This window comes from Prinia subflava, chromosome 5 (assembly GCF_021018805.1).
Source record: "Prinia subflava isolate CZ2003 ecotype Zambia chromosome 5, Cam_Psub_1.2, whole genome shotgun sequence".
Classification (NCBI taxonomy): Eukaryota; Metazoa; Chordata; class Aves; order Passeriformes; family Cisticolidae; genus Prinia; species Prinia subflava.
In genome coordinates this window covers 7,842,868-7,862,210 of record NC_086251.1, presented here as the reverse complement: position 1 = coordinate 7,862,210, position 19,343 = coordinate 7,842,868, and the positions used below count along the sequence as shown (strand labels likewise).

The 19,343-nt window shown below is 42.4% G+C and overlaps 1 protein-coding gene across 3 annotated transcripts in view; it reads left to right on the top strand.

Moving 5' to 3' along the window:
• Positions 1-393: 393 nt before the first annotated feature.
• Positions 394-19,343, top strand: part of SYT9 (synaptotagmin 9) — a 67,200-nt gene continuing 48,250 nt past the window's right edge. For all 3 annotated transcript variants that reach the window (XM_063397927.1, XM_063397926.1, XM_063397925.1), the window contains exon 1: positions 394-707. In XM_063397927.1, coding sequence (XP_063253997.1) covers positions 560-707 — 148 coding nt within the window. In that variant the 5' untranslated portion in view covers positions 394-559. The remainder of the gene's footprint in view (positions 708-19,343) is intronic.

The window sequence follows — 19,343 nt, the reverse complement described above, 5'->3', positions numbered from 1 at the left end:
GCAGCCGGGCGAAGGGGACCGCGCCGGGCGGGAGCGGGCACCGAGGAACCGGGCACCGAGGAACCGGGCACCGAGGAACCGGGCACAGAGGAACCGGGCACAGAGGAACCGGGCACCGAGGCACCCGGGACGGGCCTGCCGGCCATGGGGAGGCGGGGGCCGGGGCTCTGTCCCTCCGGGTCCGCGCTCCGCCGGCCCCCGCGCCGCCTCTGAAGTTTCCGAGCGTGTGCTGGGCCGGGCCGGTGCTGCCCCCGGGGCGGAGAGGGGCCCCGCCCGCTCCCCGCCGGCAGCGCTGCGCCAGCGCGCCTGGGCGGCCGCGGCGCCGCCGCTCCCCGCCCTCGCGTTCAACTGGTGGGACCCCCGTGCGCCCCCGGCCGCGGCACCGGGGGGAGCGGCGGGGCCCGGCCCGGCCCGGCCCGGCCCTGCCCGGCCCGGCGGGGCGGGCGCCGCCGGCTGAGGAGGATGCGGGCGGCGGCGCGGCGGCCGCAGGCGGGCGGCGGGCAGCGGCGCGGCGCCTGACCGCAGGGCTCCGCTCCGCTCCCGAGGATGCTGCGGGGCGATGCCCGGCGACAGGGAGGACGAGATCTGCCAGAAAGCGCTGCAGCTGCTGGCCGAGCTGTGCTCCGTCGGGGCGGTGGAGAACGAGAACTGCCGGGATTTCATCTACTACCTGCGGGACAGAGCCCGGCCCCGCCTCAGCGACTCAGGTACGGCCGCCGCCCTCGGGGGCGCGGGCACCGGCGGCCCCCTCCGGCCCCGGCTGCGGGAGCAGGGCGAGCTCCCCCGAGCATCCCCGGGGGCCGGGAGCCGCGGGGAGAGGCCTGCCGGCGCGGCAGCGGGCGGCCGCGCAGGGAAGGAGGCGGCGGCGGGGGGATGCTCCGGGGCCGCGGGGCTTTGCCCGGCCCGGCCGGGGGAGGGCTCGGTGCCGCCAGGCTCGGTTCTAGCGGCCGGCGCTGGGGGAGATGCGGAGCCCGAGCCCGCAGCGCTCCCCGAGCCCGCGGCGGGTGCGGCAGCGCTGGGGGCGGGCGCGCAACTTTGCGCGGGCGCTGCCGCCCGGAGCGGGTCGGAGCCGCCGTGCCCGGAGCCGCCGCCGCTCTGCTGCAGTGCCCGGCGCTGCCCCGCTGCCCCCCTGGCCCTGCCAGCCCGCGGGGAAAGCGCTTCGCTGCTCGGTTTGCCTGGAACGCCGTTTAACCCAACTCCCCTGTTCTGTATGTCACCAGCTAAAAAGACTATTCCTCGCATTTCTGTAGCAGATGCGGGGGCTGTAGGTCTGGCAGGATGTGCAGTGGGTTGGTTTTCCGTGTGTTTGTCAGGATTGTTGTTTCCACATCGTGGCATAACACTCTTACTTAAAAACTTTAACTTAAGGAAGCTTTCTCATATAGAAGCTGAGTTCCAGCTGCACAAAAACGTGAAAAGACTGAGGATCTGTCTCTGGACACAAGGGAAAGACACACTGCAGTTTAGAGTACGAGCTTATTGTCCTTTTTTTTTTTTTTTTTTTTTTTTTTTTTACATCATCAGGTTGAGTTTGCTCAGTATGAGGATAAATTTAGTGAGTTGAGACAGAAGTTAATGAACGTTTGCAGAGTGGGAAGCCTTGCTGTTAGATCAGCCAGTCATCGCAGCACAGTATTCATTGCCTCGTTATTCTCTGAAATAAATCAGTCTGTTCAGCATAGGGCAACCTAATGACGCTCTGTTCTTAAATACTTTTCTGTAATTTGGTAGCCTGAAGTAACACTCAGAGTGCAACTTCCTGACAAATCCTTGGATATGCTGAGGAGGGCCTGGAGAAAACAAGTAGAACTCAGTAAAAAAATACTCAGCGGTGAAAAAAAAGATGTGCTGTCGCTATAAATGAATAAGGAATTTTCCATCATTCATTTTGCTCATATCCAAAGCTATTTGCAGCCATTCTGGCTTTTCAGTACTTAAAATATTCAAATTGAAATGATTCATGCAATGTTTGATGGAGATTCTTTAAAAGTAGGCAAATTTAATTGTTTGGTTCATATAAGCAGATTTAATTACTTTGTTCATATAAGCAGTAATTTTTATGACAGACACCTGTGATTTTCTGTAATTTTCATTTACTGAAGGATCAGTCACGTATTTGTATATCGGGTCATGGTTCCTAAGCCGTCTGCTTAAATCAGTGCTCACTTTGGATATGAAACTGCTTGAAATGCATATGGAGACTTTAACCTCCACCACTTGGATAACAGCTTTTCAGATTTCTTTCAGAAGCTACCTGCCTTTTTTTTTTTTTTTTTTTTTTTTTTTTTTCATCAGCCTCGGTTAAAAAGAGTGCCTGGCATCTGTTTGGGAGTGATTTTAAAACATGGTGTGCTCAGTAAAAAATTTATCACCTCTACCTAAAGATGAAAAAAAAAAAAAAAAAAAAAAAAAAAAAGAACGTGTGTTTATTTCTACCTGTTTTGCTTGAACTGCTATTATACAACAGCCTCCCGGTGTTGTTGTGAACCTGCTCGATTTCACAGAGCAGCAGTCCCTAACCTTCGCCAGCCAATGTGCAACAACAGTGAGCAATTATGCTGCAGGCAGCATCTTCCCGTTGGCCTCAACCTGAACGCTTTCATTTTTTGCAGCTGCAGCCAGTCTCAGAGGGTCTGGAGGGCAACGTGTTACCCGTAAACCCTGACTTGGAAGATACTTCTGTGAGGTGGTCATGTCAGGAGTTTGTTAATTCACCCGATCTCATATTTCTTTGATTAAAATGTATTTATTGTCCCGGTATGGCTGTCCACGTGGTTTGTTTAGCTGGTCCTCAGTTGTGGTGCTGTGGGCTGTAAGGAGACAGTGCACATGATTTCCGAAATGAAGCAATACGACTCGCAGTGAAAGGGCAGGGAATGCACTGACCAAACCCAGCTGGCTTCACGTAGTGAGTTTCATTGACTTAACAAGGGCAGAACGGCATTAAACAGCCCTGACAGCGGATCCCTTCCCTTTCCAGCCGCTAGAGGCCTAAGGAGGGATGCGAGGAGCAGTGGTGCTGAAGGACAGCGTCTCCTTAGCAGGACTGGGCAAAAGACGGAGCTGTCCGTGGTCAGCTCCCTGCCCCCGGCGGGGCGAAGGGGACGTGCTTTAGTCACACTGACTTTAGTCACACTGGCGCTCGGGCCACCCAAAACAGCAATCTAAAAAGATCTACAGCATCCGAGTGGAGAAGAGTGTCTGACGAGGTACTCGACTAGGTGTTGTACAGGAATTAATGTGTGGGGACATGCTTTGAGAAGTGTTTCTGAAATAAAGGGGCCGCTTGCCTAAACCCAGTGACATGGTGGGTACAGACGATTCTGCAGCACCTTCGGCTGAAGCCATTCATGGATGTTGGCTCTGACCTCTGTCAGGACTTGTTAGAAAAGCCCACTCCTAACTGAGGGAGGGAGCTGAGGGGCTGCTGAGCCTGGTGCCAGCACTTGTGTCCAAGCTCAGCCTCCCGGCGCCCCTCAGTCCCAGCTTGGAGCAGCCAGATCCCTGGAGATCCACGCCTCTCTTGCCTGACATCTGATGCACTTGGCTGTGTGGCTCCCTGCTGTCTGTGTGACTCAGGCCAGGGGGGGACCGGATGCTTGTGGTGCTCTCCACATCTTTGTTTTTCAGTATATTTCAGCATTTTTCCCCTGCTGTGGGGAGTGCTGCACATGCTTTGAGCACGAGTGTGAGGGCTAATGAGAGCTGGGTTTAACAGGCTGGTCCACTGGATTTCATGGGTGACACGAGTGAGTCAGATTTTAAAGCTTTTCAGAAAGCTAAAAATGCAAATCAGGCATTTAGTGAAAAATCTTCAATTAGTTCAATAAGAGTTGTATGTCAGTGCAACCTTGAAAATCCCAAAAGGCATCCTTAAGCATTTAGATACCTTAATAAGCTGACTCGTTTTCTGTTCCATTGTAAAATGTCAATAATATTTCTGTATCACAGAAGGGCTTAATGAGAGTAAATTGCAAAGTCTGAACACATCAAGGATGTAATACATTCATAAAGGAGGGTGAGATGGACCTCTCAGAGATATTCAAGTAAAAACAATGTTTGTCCTATGGGCATTTGAAAGCAATCCCTCGAGATCATGGAATATCACCCCATGACAGATGATAAAGCAAATACTGTAGAGGAGGAATAAGCAGAAGAATTCCTTCAATGTGTAAAAAGAGAAAAATCAAATAAACCAAAACAACAACAACACAAAATCACGGAAGCAGAAAATCGTGACAGAGAGACTCACCATTAAAAAAAGAATTAAGACAAAAGTGCTGCTTATGAAGATAAGGGTTCTAACAAAAGTCCAGGCCACTAATCATAGTGATTTTTCATTAATATTGTAATGGAAAAAAAATGAATATAAATAAAAAGTAAAGTTTTCTGTTGCTTTGGATTGCATATCTTGAGGATGAGCCATCAAGGTCTTATAATAGTCTTAATTATGTTCTTTAAAATTGACTAATAGATGCTAAAACAGAATGCATGATGAATATTGTGGGCATAGGGATGGCCAGTAGGCATAAAGTATTTTACAGGTCATAAGTATAAGATCAATATTTCACAGTGACAGCCAGATTTTGGTACCTGATGGAGCTAAAGATAGTTGACAGTCAAGAAATTAAAAAATCTGAGAGTGGGAATGGGATGGATATTGAAGACAAAATGTATAAGAAACTGCAGTTATGGTCTTGCAGCAGAATTTAAGCATTTTATGAATAAGTACTTTACTTGTTAATGTCTACTTTCAACTTCAGGACAGAGAAAAACACAAAGAAAGAAGCCAAAGAGGGATAAACGTGGCCTCCCAACCCTGTGGTGGAATGTGAGAGCCAAGGTTTTCTGTGGAGAGCGTTGTTCCCAGAGGCTGCTCATTCCCTAGAAAGCTGATACTCGCAATTAAGTCATACCTCACAAAGTTTCCCTTTAATTCAGAACTGAGTTGAAAACCAAAACTTGTCTTCAGAAAGATTTGATTCCTCAGAAAGTTTGATTCCTTAAAAAACTGTTTTCAAATTTTTATACCTTAAATTACTTCCTGATTTATTCCCACCTCACCCCCCAAATCTTCCAGGAGCATAGCAAGCTGCAGAGTTTCATCAAGATGCTAAGTACATCTAGATTTAGCTGGATAAATGCAAAAAGCATTTACAAATTTTAAAGACATGAAAAACATTTGAGTGGGTGAAATCACTTCCAGTGTGTTTTTTCTTTTTATTTTCCTCACTGTGAGCTGTTGCTTTCCATATTTTTAAATTTTCCTGATAGTATTCAATGTGTCCTGCTAGTGCAAGACTTTGTAGGATAGAGTACAAGTATGAATCATATTTTCTCTCCTGAGGTCAAATTAATGAACATGTGTGAGGCCCAAGTTCCTTTGGGTTTTGGGAACCGAAATGCTCTTTCAGGAGTTGAAAAAAATACAGCAATATTATGTATTTTAGACTAAAAATAGGTAACATTTTCGCTTTTGAAAAGTTAGGAACAACTTTGAAGAAGGTAAAAAACAGTAACTTCCTGTTGCTCAGATTCTAAAATGCTCTGCTGGTTGAATGCTCTCTAAACAAAGAGGCTCTCAGAGACTTTCCTGTCATACTGGAGGATTTTAACTTTTTTTTCCCCTTGGAAATCTATGTTAAACAGCTAAATTTTGAAACATACTGTAGAAAAGAGCAAATTGTGTTCAAAGTAAATGCTCTACCTGTGCAGTTAATAATGGCTTGAAACTATAATTAAGGTAAATCAATTTAAATAAAAGTAAAGATTTTAATTTATTATAACCGCATATCACATTTTCCTGGAGTGCATTTTTGTTCTTTTTACAGATAACCGAAAGAGTTGTAGGTGTTTAAGTTATGATTTACTCTTCAGAACCAGAGAAAAGGACAACTACAAAGATTTTGCTCATGATAAAACTGAGCTTTGATCAGGCTGGAACACAGTCATGTTAAATACTGTTCGGATATGAAAGAGCCCTGCACTGCTGAGATCACTTGATGTTTTCCAGACGTGCAAAGCTGCAGTGGAGCAGCACTTTAACCTGAGGAGCCAAATTGAGGAGGTTTTCCTCAGTCCCTGTGACCAAACCTCACTCCACTGCTGTCCCATGGCTGCTCCTGGGCACTGTGGGAAGCAGGAATGTTTCAGTCTGTGAGAAAAAGGCAAGAGGAACGTGGCTTCCAGCCCTTCTTGGCCTCTGCATCCACATTCAGTATGGGTGTGGAAAGTAGGAGATTTCTGGGGCTTCTGTTTCCATCCTGGTTTTAGTCCTCACTTACATGGGGATTTTACCAAATGTTTGTTATTTACAGTCTGCCCTTATACCATGAAATTATGACAATGTGCAACACTGTGTTAAACAGACTGATGCCAACTACATCCCTTTGTATTTAACAGAAAAAAAAAGGTGTTTACTCAAATACAACACATTTATAGAAATAATACTTATTTCCTGAAGTCCTTGCAAGCCCACTATAAGCAATACTACAAGTTAGAATAACATGCTAACTGAATCAGAAATCAGCTGTCTCTACAGTCACACAGTTGATGCAAGTCTCTTCCAAGTGTGCAGTGAACATTAGGGAAAACAGGTTATTTTCAACTGCGAGTAACAAAACTATCTGTCACTGAAAACAGCCTGAAGAGTAATGGCCTTCAAAAATTAGGATGCCTAGACAGCATACAGTCTGTCTTACACCTGAATTCCTGTCCTGAGTGCCAGTTTTGCTGATGAAGAGCAATAGGTTAATGTAGCCCTTGTACATACAAACTGGTTTTGCCACTAAATCTTGATTGCTGCATTTCTCCTAGCTCCTATTTCAGTGGGATTTGCCCATTCCTTTTAGATGGGGGGAGAGGGGAAAGAATTATCTAATGAAAATTTTCTAATGAAAATTCTTTTCCTTAGAGTTACCCATAATCTTTGTGCAGGCCACAGTTTACATTTCTCACAAAAAGCTCTGGTTGCTTAAGCAGATGTGTTACTGTAACAGATTTATGGGTTACTAATGTATAAAATATAACAGATTTATGGGTTATTAAATGGCTTATAAAAACCCACGGACTTGTGTTACATTAATGACATTTTTAGAATTTTATTACAGTAGAATGCTGAATTGTTAGGTGTTTGTGTGATTCACACATTTGGTGACCCAGCTACAAACGATCAGCCACACATTCCCCCAGATAACTTTCTGGAAAATTCCTTTCCAAACTAATTTGTGTGAGTTTAATTACACTGACAATTCAGAGACCTAGAAATGTAAGTCCAAAATTATTGCTGTCATAACAGCAGATCTGCTTAAACTCAGTCTCGAGGCTGTGCAGCTCTGTACCAGCTTTGATGTGCAATATGTAGAGGCTGAGCACAAACTGCAATTTATGTATTTTTGTTTAAAACCACATTTCTAGGGTTTAGCTCTTCCCCCGCTGAAAATAATGATCATTGTTGATGTAGTGCAAAGCTGTACTTAAGAACATTGCACTGTACATCTTTTGCTATATTTTGTCATTCATTTAAGCTCTTCTGTGGCTTTATTTAGACCAAAGAGATAAAGAGAGATTATTTTGACCTAAACCTTTATGGCCCTTTCATATTGCTAACAAAATTTTAGCCCAAGGGATAAGAATTTAGAATAATTAATTACAGATGCTGTCAGTTGCAACTGCAGCTCCTGGAGTTCATCATTTTACAAGATCAATCTTTTTTGCATGCTTTGTAGTACTGATAAGTAGAGAGTACTTGATCCATTTATTTGGAGAGTACAGTCAGAAAGTGTTACATATAACAGGTGGTGGTTTGCACATTTCTTACGTTTGCTGTTGTAGTCACACTGGGTATTGTGTGGCTTAAGCTGCTCAAGGCGTTCAGCTTCCTCTCTTTTTTTGGATTTAGGCATTCATTAGCCGAGTGAGATCAGTTTGGCTTCCTTTGGCAGGCATGTACACTGCAGGATCTGATCCTGTGTATCTCCCAGGGCTAGCTGGAATTCAGAAATACAATAGATGCAGTTGAAACTGGCATGTGTGTGTATGTTTTAAGCCAATTTACAGCTGATGTGAGTCTACCAAAGATAAATGTTGGAAGAATCTATAATCTGTCAGAAAAAGCTTTCACATTATTGCTGTAAATCCACCATACTGACAAAAAAAAAAAAAAAAAAAAAAAAAAAAAAAAAAAAAAAAAAAAAAAAAAAGTGCCACGCACTAATGATTTTGGAGTTTAAACTTTCAAAGGGCTTTTTCAAAAACCTTCCAAATTTCTTCTTAAAAGAAGGAGACTGAGGATTTGAAATAGGATAATTCTTGCCAGGATACTTTCTCGCTTTCTTTTTGCTCCTGTTGAGTTTCACATGCACGCAAAGAGAAAGAAGGCTGACTTCCCTTGGATAGACATTTCTTCAGTTCATAATGTCCATCAGAAAGCTTGTTTAGAATATCCTAATTCTATCTTACAGTCTGTGAAACTCCCTAAATACTTCCTTTCCCCCTGTGATGGACCTTTCCTATGTGTTATCAAAGCACTAAATGTTTATCTTCGAAAATTTCTTCTGGTAAACCAGTCTTCATCATTCCCATCCAGGTTCCTTTGTGCCTGGTTTCTCCATCCCTTTTCCAAATTATATTTGTGTATACACTAGTGCTCCACATGTTTGCCCATCAGGGTGTTCTCACTCCAGTTCTCAAGCAGCATCTCATTTTATTTACTGCCCCATCTTTAATCTCTTTAATTCATCTCTGTTTTAGTTCTCTGACTCAGGAAATATTGTTTATTTTCTTCTCACATGTAGTGAAATTTCAGAATGCAGTAAGAGTTTCAGTAGCTGTGTAATCAGTCAGTACACAAAGTCTGAGCCATCTTACACACTTGTTGTCTCACTGGGCATCTACCTGCAGCTGTATAGAATTCCTTTAGAGTTCCCTTTTAAAGCTTTTGGCTTCTTTTGTCCTTTGCAAGAGGTTTATGGCTATGGAGTTCATGGATTCACCAGTACATATTAAGACATTCCAAAAGCTGTTTCTCACATCTATCCAATTTTATAAATAATTACAACTTGTAATTCAGTACAAATTATCCTCCTATTATAGAAAGGAATGTACAATGCAAATTAGAAAATGATCAATGAGACCAACAGTCTTATGATCTTCTGCTTCCATTTGTAGCAGCTGTTTTACCCATTTGAAAGAGAAGTTTATTTTTTTTTCCCCTAGAGAAGTGAAATGGATAAGATTAATGCCTAGTTATTCCATCTCTTTTTGGGAAGCCTACCCTAAATATGCTGATCTCAAGTATTCATTATGCTAAGTTCTCTCTGCACAGTGTAAAGAAAAAGAGTTTCCTGAGCTGGCTGCAGGGAAATGCAGCAGGTATTGAGTTGTTCTTGCTGAGTGCTGTCCTATTCCCTGTAGTGGGGCTGATGTAGGATATGTGTAGCAGTGACATTACCTGCTGTAAAGAGGTTTTAAGTCCATTAGCAACTTAATACAGGAGAAAACAGATGTGGTATTGCTTCAAAAATATGTAAAGCTCTAAAGAGAAAATTCTCTTATTAGTACAATTCTATTTTTTTTAGACTATACCAATTTACAAGACACAAATCTAAACCAGTTACTCAAATTTTGTTTGTTTCTGTGATTGTGCTCTCTCCTGCAAGAGATCATGCCATCAAGAAAGGTTCCTATTTCTCCAGATGCCACTAAGGCATCCATGAAAACAAAAGTCTAATGCAAACTTTTCTTCCTTTTTGTTTTCATTTTAAGTCAACAAATATTAAAGATGACTAGTGAGTTAAATAAAAGAAGAGGTGAGACATTAGACTTAGCAGGTAAACAGAAGGTGAGGGGCTGACCCAGTTTTGTCCATTTGTTGTTTGTTCTAAGTTCTTAGGTGTTTCACAAACAAAGAGTGGTGAAACCTGGAGGTGCAGCAGGCACGAGTGTGGTGCCTGTCACTTGCTCTGCTCAGGAGAAGGACCTGAGGAGCAGAACAGGCAGCCAGGCCTCTGAAGAGAGAGATAAAACTCACACTCCTAAGGGACCAAAGAGCACCAAGCAGACTTGGAAATTAGAGTTAGCAGAATTGAAGCCTGGGGTTCTGAGGACCTGCCTGTGGGGACACAGTGGGCAGGAAAGGCTGTGCATAGACCGTGTTCTACCTCTGTTGGAGGAATTTCTATTTCTGTTTGATATTACACTAAAACATGCCCTTTTTGTCTTGATTTTTGAAGTCTTTTGGGCTTCTTTGTGGAGTTTGCTGTAGAAAAAAAACATAGACAAAGTAGATCTGTCCAAACTCTTTGTCTGTCTTGGGGGTCCTATCACTGGTCTGTTCATTGACTGGTGGTTATTTTTGTGGGTTCAGTAGCTTTCTAAGCCTGAGAAATCATGATTTGCTGCTGACATTCGAGCTGTGGCTAATCAGGAAAGAGAAACTTGGTTTCCCTTAATATGGAAAAACTGTCACCTTGACTCTTCCCTGTGCAGCAGCATCACTGTTCTTGCCAGCTTCTCTTAGCTGCAGAAGGTGTAACATTTTTATATCTGCTCTCATTCTCAAGTTAATGTCTTGTTCCTGCCTACCTTATTCGTTCTGTACCTGTCTCTTGTTCTGTTGTCATTGTGTCATAAAGAGCGAATTGACTAGTCAAGATGATTTCTTTCCTGCTGCTGCTAGGAGCCAGTGATGATAAAATAGCTAAAAGCAGTTCCCAAAATAGCAGTGCACAGGTATAGGTTTGCCAGAGCGATTTGATAGTGATTACTCTATCGGTCCTTCTGTAGTGTTACAAGTCAGACTCAGCACTGTGAACAAAAACTGCTCTTTCTTCCTTTGATGGATTTTTCTTCCTTCTTTTCTCTTTTTCTTGGGAGCTGCAAACCAGAACAGACCTTAATAGCAAAAGGACCAGCAGCATCTTCAGCCATTTCAACTTTTCTTTCCTTCCCAGATTAGGGGGAAGCAGTTTTTCACCTTCAGGAGTATCTAAAATTCAGTCTTGGGATTCACTTCTTACCCTAAAGGCTCTGAGCGCTGAAAGATGAAGCAGTAATTTTGTTAAAATGGAAGGCTTGGGATTTCACATTTTTGGTCGTTTGGCAGTTTTACCTCCCTTTTTTCTGTACCCCTGTCTATGTGGAAGATTTCCAGTGGTAGTTGTTGCCATGGCACTGAGCAGGACGAGGTGTCTCCTCCAGTCTCAAAACTGGATGTTTGCGGCCATGTTGTGAAAAATTATCCCTTCTGACAACTGGGGGCTGTTTACGCGGAATTAACACACCGCTCCTCTTCTTCCAAAGTGGAGAGAGGCTCTTCAGGTCATTCCCTGTGTGTCAAGACAAATGTGAGCTTCAGCAGTGCTGGAAGAGCCTCAGAATTAGCTCTGTCCTTCCACTCCCTCGTTAGCTGTTCAAATGAACAACCGCTTCACGCCCTGCCGAGCAGCTGATTGGCCTTGGAGGGAAGAAGCATCTGAAGCAGTATTAATGTTTCATTCAAAATCATGAGAGCCAGGGAGGAGGGGAATTAGGGAATTCAAAACCCCAAATCAGTACTGCCTTGTATTTCACCAGGTCCTGTTCTCTTGAGGAGCATCCCTAATTTTCTCCCACGCTGGATTTCCTCTCAGGATGGTCTTGCTGACTTTGTCAGATGTTTTTGCCAAGGGTGAATTTAACAGCTCTTTTCCCTTTGTTTTTCTTTCTCCCATTGTCTGCTTCTTCTCCCCAGCTCTGTTGACAGTATCTGCTATGACATACGCTGTACAGGAGCTGGAGAGACAAAGAAACTGTGCAGTCCCTCCATCCTCTGCTCTTTTCCTTTCTCAAGTCTTCACTGCTGCATCAAGGCTGGTGAAAATCTCTTTTTGTTTTCTCACCAAGCAAAGCAGATCAGAAAGCTGAAAAATTAGTGCCTTCAAATGCCATCTCAAGATATGTGAGCAAACTGGATGTGATAAAGCAATCAGTAAAGGGGCGTGGTGGATTGCATGACAGCAAGAGCAGCCAGCTGCATCTGGGAAACCATTGGACTCTAGCAGTATAAAACTTCCCAAGCTGTACAAGAAGAGCAATTCTTTCTTTTTTGTGGCAGTCCCAGCAGTTTGAAAGATGGTTGGCAACTAATAATGGCAATCATAGAATCAGTGATGTTAAAAGAAGCATCACTTCACAGTGGGCATTCATGTGAGATCTTGGATTCGCTGTACATAATAGAGCGTGTGCTGGGGCTATTAAATTTGCAGATGTTGCTAATAAATAAAAATAGTTTCATTAGTACAGGAACAGAAAAACTGTTAGGTACAGAAGTGTTGCATAACCAGACTTCATGAGGAGGGAAACAGCCCTTTTGTTCCCAGTCAATGACAGCAAATAGCTCCTAAGTCCCTCGGTCATCCTGAGATAAATATTAATACTGTTGTTTGTAAAACCACAAATGGCTTATTCTTTTACCTGTGAGCCTTTGGAAATAAAAAAAAACCACGGGGGAAAAGCAAGCTTTGACAGAGTATTTCCTGACTCAGCAGTTGAATGAAAGGAGTGATGCTGATGCACTTGGTTCAAGGTAATGGAAGGACTTCACCCCAGCTGAGGAGGGCTGTGAACACACAAAACAGCACAGGAGGTGCTTGCCTTAAACCCTGCTAATCAAACAATTCTCAACAATGTGTTAATACAAATGGGTTTGGCTCAGGGATGTTTTTTAGAGACAGGACTCATGTTTTAATTGGCTGCTACAGATTACTGCTTGGGGACTGTGAAAACTAAGGCTGTTTTTTCAATTGTGCCAGGCACTTGTGATGTGATCTTGTAGAAATCTGTCAGTGCTGTTTTTCCCCACCCTTTCAGCTTTTTCGGTACTGATATGCAGTAAAAATTCCATCTAATGCCATGTCTGTAATCAGCAGAGAAAGCAGGGCATGTCTCAAGTGTGATGTCAATAAAGCATTGAGCAGAAAACGGCCTAAAAAGCAGCCAAGAGAAAACAGTGGCCCAAGGATTTAGGTGGAAAGTAGCCTGCCTGAATATGGCTCAATCTATTTTCATAGCAAACACAAAATAAGAGCCTGGGCTTTGCTGGGGCCTCTCAGCACTTTACTCTTATAAATAATAAACAGAATACATTTTCCTCCTGTGTGGTTAGCAAATAGAAATGTGCCTCTGTTATCAGCAAGGAAGCCATAATTGAGAGGCAGTGATTTTGTGGAATGCACATTCAAATGGGACTAAATAAAAGCATGAGGAGGATTTCAAAACTTCCATTTCTGTGCTGGGTTTCATGTGTTTAGCTATGGAATTTATTCATGATACCTTTTTGCAAGCTTGGATTTACATTCTCAGACTCAAATCATGCCACTCACTCCAGCCTGTGTCTGACACAGCAACAGCTCTAACAGGGTAACTTTAGGTAATCTTTTGCATATCCCAGCATTTTCCCATTTACTGCCCCATTTTCAGCATAATTTCAGAGTTTTGAGCGCTTGCTTTCATGGCCTTGCAAATGCACATCTTGGTGTGACACCATTTTGAGGCTGCAGCTGAAAGGAATATGGTCATGGTGATCCTGTTCACATTACTGTAGTAGAAATGCAGAATAAAACATATTTTTCTTGGAGAGGGACACATTTCTAGTGTGCCCCATTTCCACTTTGTGTGCCCCTCACATTTGGGGTTAAAGAGTGTACTTTTATTGGCTCTATTCACTTGTTCTTAAGGATATGTATTTGTTTATTCATTTCAGTATACCTCAATTTATGTTGTGCTCATGTTTAGGAAACTTACAGAATTAATTACCCACCCCTTCCTTACATGAAAGTCCTCTAGAGAAATTACAATGTGTAACTCTATCCAACAACCCACTAACAGCACAACTTCCACAAGTCTGGAAGGTGGAACATGCAGTTCTTGGAAGTGTTTGGTCCTTTTCCCTTCTTCTTCTTCTTTTTTGTCAATTTTTTTTTCTTAATGAATGTAATCTCATGCTTACAGATGAAAAGTTTTCTATTTTCATAACATTCACATTTAGTCATTCAAAAATTATTTTTTTTCCTAGAATCATCTGAGACAACCTGATGGTGGGAATTGTTTTGATTTTGAGGACATGAGATCACAGGGGCTTCCTAAGAAAAAGATGTGTACAAACACCTGAGTCTAAAGAAAAGATCTAAAGTAATGCTCATGTAATTCAGTTTTAGGTATAGTTTTTCCTAATATCATCAAGCTATCAGATGAATGATTTTATTTTATTCTTTCAACCTTATTTTCTTTATTTATTTTGAGGGGCCGTGTGGAGCCAGGATAAGAAGTAGATATTGGTGGGTGCATTATCCACCTGTGTTGGATGACAAAGGAAAAAGTACTTCTCAAAAAATTATCCTAAAATCATTCCACTGAAGTGGCTGAAAGGTTAGCAAATCCCATCAGTGGATTCGAGCTAGCAAGAAAAGCAGGATGTAGCTGTCTCTGGAGAAATGAGAACCCCCATTACGATTTTTAGAGACCAGAAGATGAAAAAACTGTGGCTATAAATTTACCATTCATTGTGTTTGTTTTTCCCTTGGAAGTAGCAAACTTTTTAAGTTCTTCAAAGCCAAGGAATCTGCCAGATTTGAGAGCAATCCAGCTGAGCAAATCTGGGGGGAGGAGAGATGTGAGAGCTCAGTGTTTCCATGCTGCTCTCCTAAGCCTCCCGCAGCAGTGGTGTTCTGATTTCTAGGAACAAGGGGCTGACACCAGCATCTCCTTTCCACTCCTTGTAATTCTGGGAGGGAGATGAGGAGAGCAGTGCTTTTCCCCTTGGAACAGCCCCAAGGAAGAGCACCCATGAGTCTGCAAGATGAAGGTTTCAAGACTGATGGTCCCTCCTCACATCCCATTTGTTTGTGTGCATCATGTGAAAAGTGTATCACTGATTATAATTGAACTCATCTTAAAAAATCCTGTGCTGTAACCCGTGATTATAATTTCTCTCTCTGGTAAGGTTGTTTATCTTCTCTTTCTTGTTTATTGCTTGAGTGAAGCTAGCACATTTGAAATTCTGTTTTAGAAGAAGTAGGATACTGTGCAACTGGTGGTATTTCACTGCAGAATAACCCCCAGAGGGATTTGTAATCCCCTGGTACTATCATCCAATAGTGAGCCAAATTGAATAATAAGCTCAGTGCTATGAATTCAGCCTCATACTCAGCCTCATTCTGCATTGGTTAGCATTGCCTTGAAATTAATTATTACTCTGTATTTATGCTATCAATGACATCCAGAGGCTGGCCTAAACACGCTGGAGCCGCTGGCAGCAGCAGCAGCAATGTGTGTACATGCAGATATTTTGTTCTCCCTCTATAAAGATGTGCTGTAGACTGTCTTTTAAAGGAGTTGTTACTGCATCTTCCCCGTAGCTAAACTCAACCAGACAGTACATGCTGGACATCAGTCAAAGATGCACAATGACACATAGTTTGCTATTAGTGTTTACAGGATTTGGAATGTTGTAATTGATTTTGGCACTGAAAGTGCAGTCTGGTAAATTGCTTGTCACCCTTGTTTCCTCCCCAGTCTCATTGAGAATCTCATATGCAATTAAGCGTAATTGCTATACTGTATTTATTCTAAAGCACACAGCACACTGCTGGTTTGCTGTTTGGTTCTCAAAAATGGTGAGTTAATTGCTTACAAAAACACAGCTCAAAATAAGGGCACCTTTGTGGTGAGGGACTTTTCTTCGGAGTAGAAAACTACGGAGACTTTAACATCATTCGTATTCCAAACTCATGGCCCTCCAATACTTAAAATCTCCCTGACTTTAGGGACAGTAACTTGTGCATAAAGGCATGACAAGTCAAGCTCCAGTACCAGCCTGTGGGACACAGCAAGAGGAGCTGGATTCTCTGCACACCAGGGTGGCTATGGACCGAAGTTAACAAGTTCTTGTGCTGTCTGTAAGACGGAGCAATTCCTTCTGCATGTGGAATTGGACAGGAATTCTTTAAGGGAACGTATTTGTTCCACATCCTCTAGGTCACAAGGTAGAAGCAGCACTGAATGGCTCACATGAATTCCTCTGCCAGTTTATCCTGGCAATATTTTCTATTTAAACAGCCAAGGCTCCAGAATTAGCGTGGACTGTCTAGAAACCTCAATAAAACAAAGAGCTTTGCCAAGAAACAGTCTAGGACAGCAGGAAAAAAAAAAAAAAAAGAAAAGAAAAAAAAAAAAAAAAAAAAAAAAAAAAAAAAAAAAAGTGAAGACCTTTTTACAGATCAACAACAGGAATCTGCAGAATTTTCCTTCCCAGGAATGAAGAGCTGCATTGCCTCCTGCTGTCATCCAGGGGCTGGATGCTGGAGGACAGGTCCAGCTCTCAAGTTTCGAATGAGAGCACCTGCTCTTTTCACGTGGTAGTTGGATTGTTCAAGGAAGACCTAATCAGAAATTTCCTTGCTGTCCTTGCTAAGGCATAGCTCTTCAGTTCCTCAAGTTAAGAAACTAGCTGTTCTAATTTTTTCTGGAGAAAATAATTTCAGGAGGTAAGATAGAGATCGAGCTAAATTAACTTAATTAAAGAAAATGCAAATCCAGTAGAATACATTTTCTAGTAAAGAGTGCAGATTCTACTTGCTGCAAGCACAAAATATCTCCAAGAGTCTGGATATGACATATAGTGGCAGTAATTGTACATCTAAGACATTAAAAATATCTTCTATCAGAATGCTGGATGAAAAGAGGAATATATATATATTTTTAAACTCTTGCAAATTAAAAAACAAGTCTGAATACCATGGACTGATTTCCAGGATATTCAAACTAGTTTAGATCTTACTTTCAATCCTGTTAATTCTTTTGCTATTCTCCATTTAATTAATTATCAGATTAAGGTTCTTATGTAACATGTAAAATGGCCTTTTGATAATAAAAGATTATAAAAGAAATGCTGCAGAGTTAGCTCTGAAAGAAGAAAACCCAGCAAGATTGAAATCTGCAGAGTTCCAGCTTGAGAGAGGTTATTAACTATGATAGCAATTGCGTGTACCATTACAATTGCATATTCCACCAGAAAATGGGGTGCATCACTTGGGGCATGGAAGACAACTTCAAACCTTTCCTGTAGGAATCGTTTGAGATTGTACGTGAATATCATTCCTAGGATTTTCTGCTTAGATCTTCCAGAATTTCTATATTTATCAAAACCTCTATTTTTTTATTACAGATTTTGATTATAATTGATTTGGGACTTTGTAATTGCACAGGAAGGACATTAACCAGAGAAAGGCCAACAAGATGATTAGAGAGATGGAGCATCCCTCCTACTAGGAAAAGCTGAGAAAATTTGGTTTGTTCAGCCCAGAAAAGAGAAAGCAACTTAATTGTGGCCTGCCAGTACCTGAAGGGAGCCCACAAGGAAGAGGGAGAGGGACTTTTTACAAGGGCCTGTAGTGACAGGAGAAAGGGAAATGGCTTCACACTGAAAGAGAGTAGGTTTGGATTAGATATGAGGAAAAAACTCTGCTGCGAGGGTGGTGAGGCCCAGAGAAGTTGTGGGTGACTCATCCCTGGAAGTGTCCCAGGCCAGGTTGGATGGAACGCTGAGCAACCTGGTCTGTTGGAAAGTGTCCCTGCCCTTGGCAGATGGTTTGGAAGAAGACGATTTTTAAGGTCCCGTCCAACCCAAACCATTCTGTGATTCATGGTATTTCAGTCTTCCTGGAATCTACTCTGGAAAAAAGGAAGAAATTCTTCTGTTTTACAGCCTAAGCACCGATGCTCAGCGTGAGTTTGTTACTCTGCAGGGTTAGTGACGTGGCTTTTCAGCTGCCTGTATCACTTTCCTTCTCCAAAATCTGTTCCTCCTCTCAGTCCTTCACGTGTTGGCCGTGCGCCTGCCGCCTCCCAGCAAGCAGGTGCATTTGGAGAGATGACAGCTCTCCCAGGATTGTTATTGAATTAACTCCTTTCTAACTGGGTTATTTGGAAAAGCTCTCCCATCTGTCTAGTGGGCAATACCTTGCTTGTGTGCTAAGCAATGCTTGTCAAGCTCCCCGAGTCCCTTTTATTCAGTTGCATCAAGCTTCTCTAGAAGCAACTGGAAAGTTGCTGGACTCACAGTGAGGAGTGAGAAGATCCAGGTTCCATTTTTAACGTTTCAAACTGTTTTACAAACGCTCACCTTGAGAACTGTGCTGTGTCTTGACTTTCTGATCCTATTTCTAAAAAGACCTTTAAGGTAACTTTGACATTTATAAAGGGAAAAGCTACTCAGTGATAAACAGTTTAATCACTGAGATAATTTAACAGCTTTGTCCTACAGTCTACTTGGTATTGTGAACAGAAAAACAAAGAATTCTTCAAATATCCACTAGGGTTTCTGAACACATTTCTGCGCTGTTTACATTCCATTAACATTCTTCAGATACAGATTTACTCACAGTGGTTTTAACTGTATATGTCCAGACACATTTTAATGCTTTCTCACAGCTTTCATGAGTAAATCTTGATTAAAAATAAAATAAAATAAAAATTACCTATCATCAATGGCAGATTCATTGATTATTTAAATAAGGACAGAAGGCTGTCACTTATGTCTTACATATATAGCAGAGGTCACTAAACTTAAGTAAAGACTGAAAAAAATAGCTTGCAAATTGCAATTACATAATTCCAATTAAAAATCTGCATTTTCATATCTTTTCCTATTCATATCATATTTGAAAGCACCGGAGAAAAATATTTTAATGGACCTTCATGTCATAATGCAAGAGGACAAGAGGCATATTGTAAGTTGATGGACATTATTGAAGTAACTGTGCACAGGGAGGTGTCTGGAGACTTGGACAAGAAAGGTGTCAACTCCTTCTCTTCATCACTCCTGAAGAGTAATTAAATGACTCCTTAAACCAGGGTCTCATAGGTGCTTAGATGGTTTGGCTTTGTAATTCTGAGGTCACTGTGATTGATGACTGATGATTTCTTCATTGAATCACAGCATAGAAGGAATCTTTGAGGGTGGAAAAGACGCTTTAAGATCGTTGAGTCCCAAACCCAGCACTGCGAATTCCACCACTAAGCCCGTTCCTGAGTGCCAAGGTGCCATGTCTGGACACCTTTTAAACACCTCCAGGGATGGTGGCTCAGCACCTGCAAGGTGCATTTGGCTTTCTCCCACAGCTCCTTACAGCTCCATCAAAGCAGAACAAGGAACTGTGGCTCCAGCCATACTGATCTATCCTACTCATCATTAGTCATTTTTAGACCACCAAAGCCCTACAGGCAACATCATTTATTAAGCTTATGTCAGTGGTCAATTTATATGTAATGTATTTATATTTAAATGTATTTAAAACATCAGAATC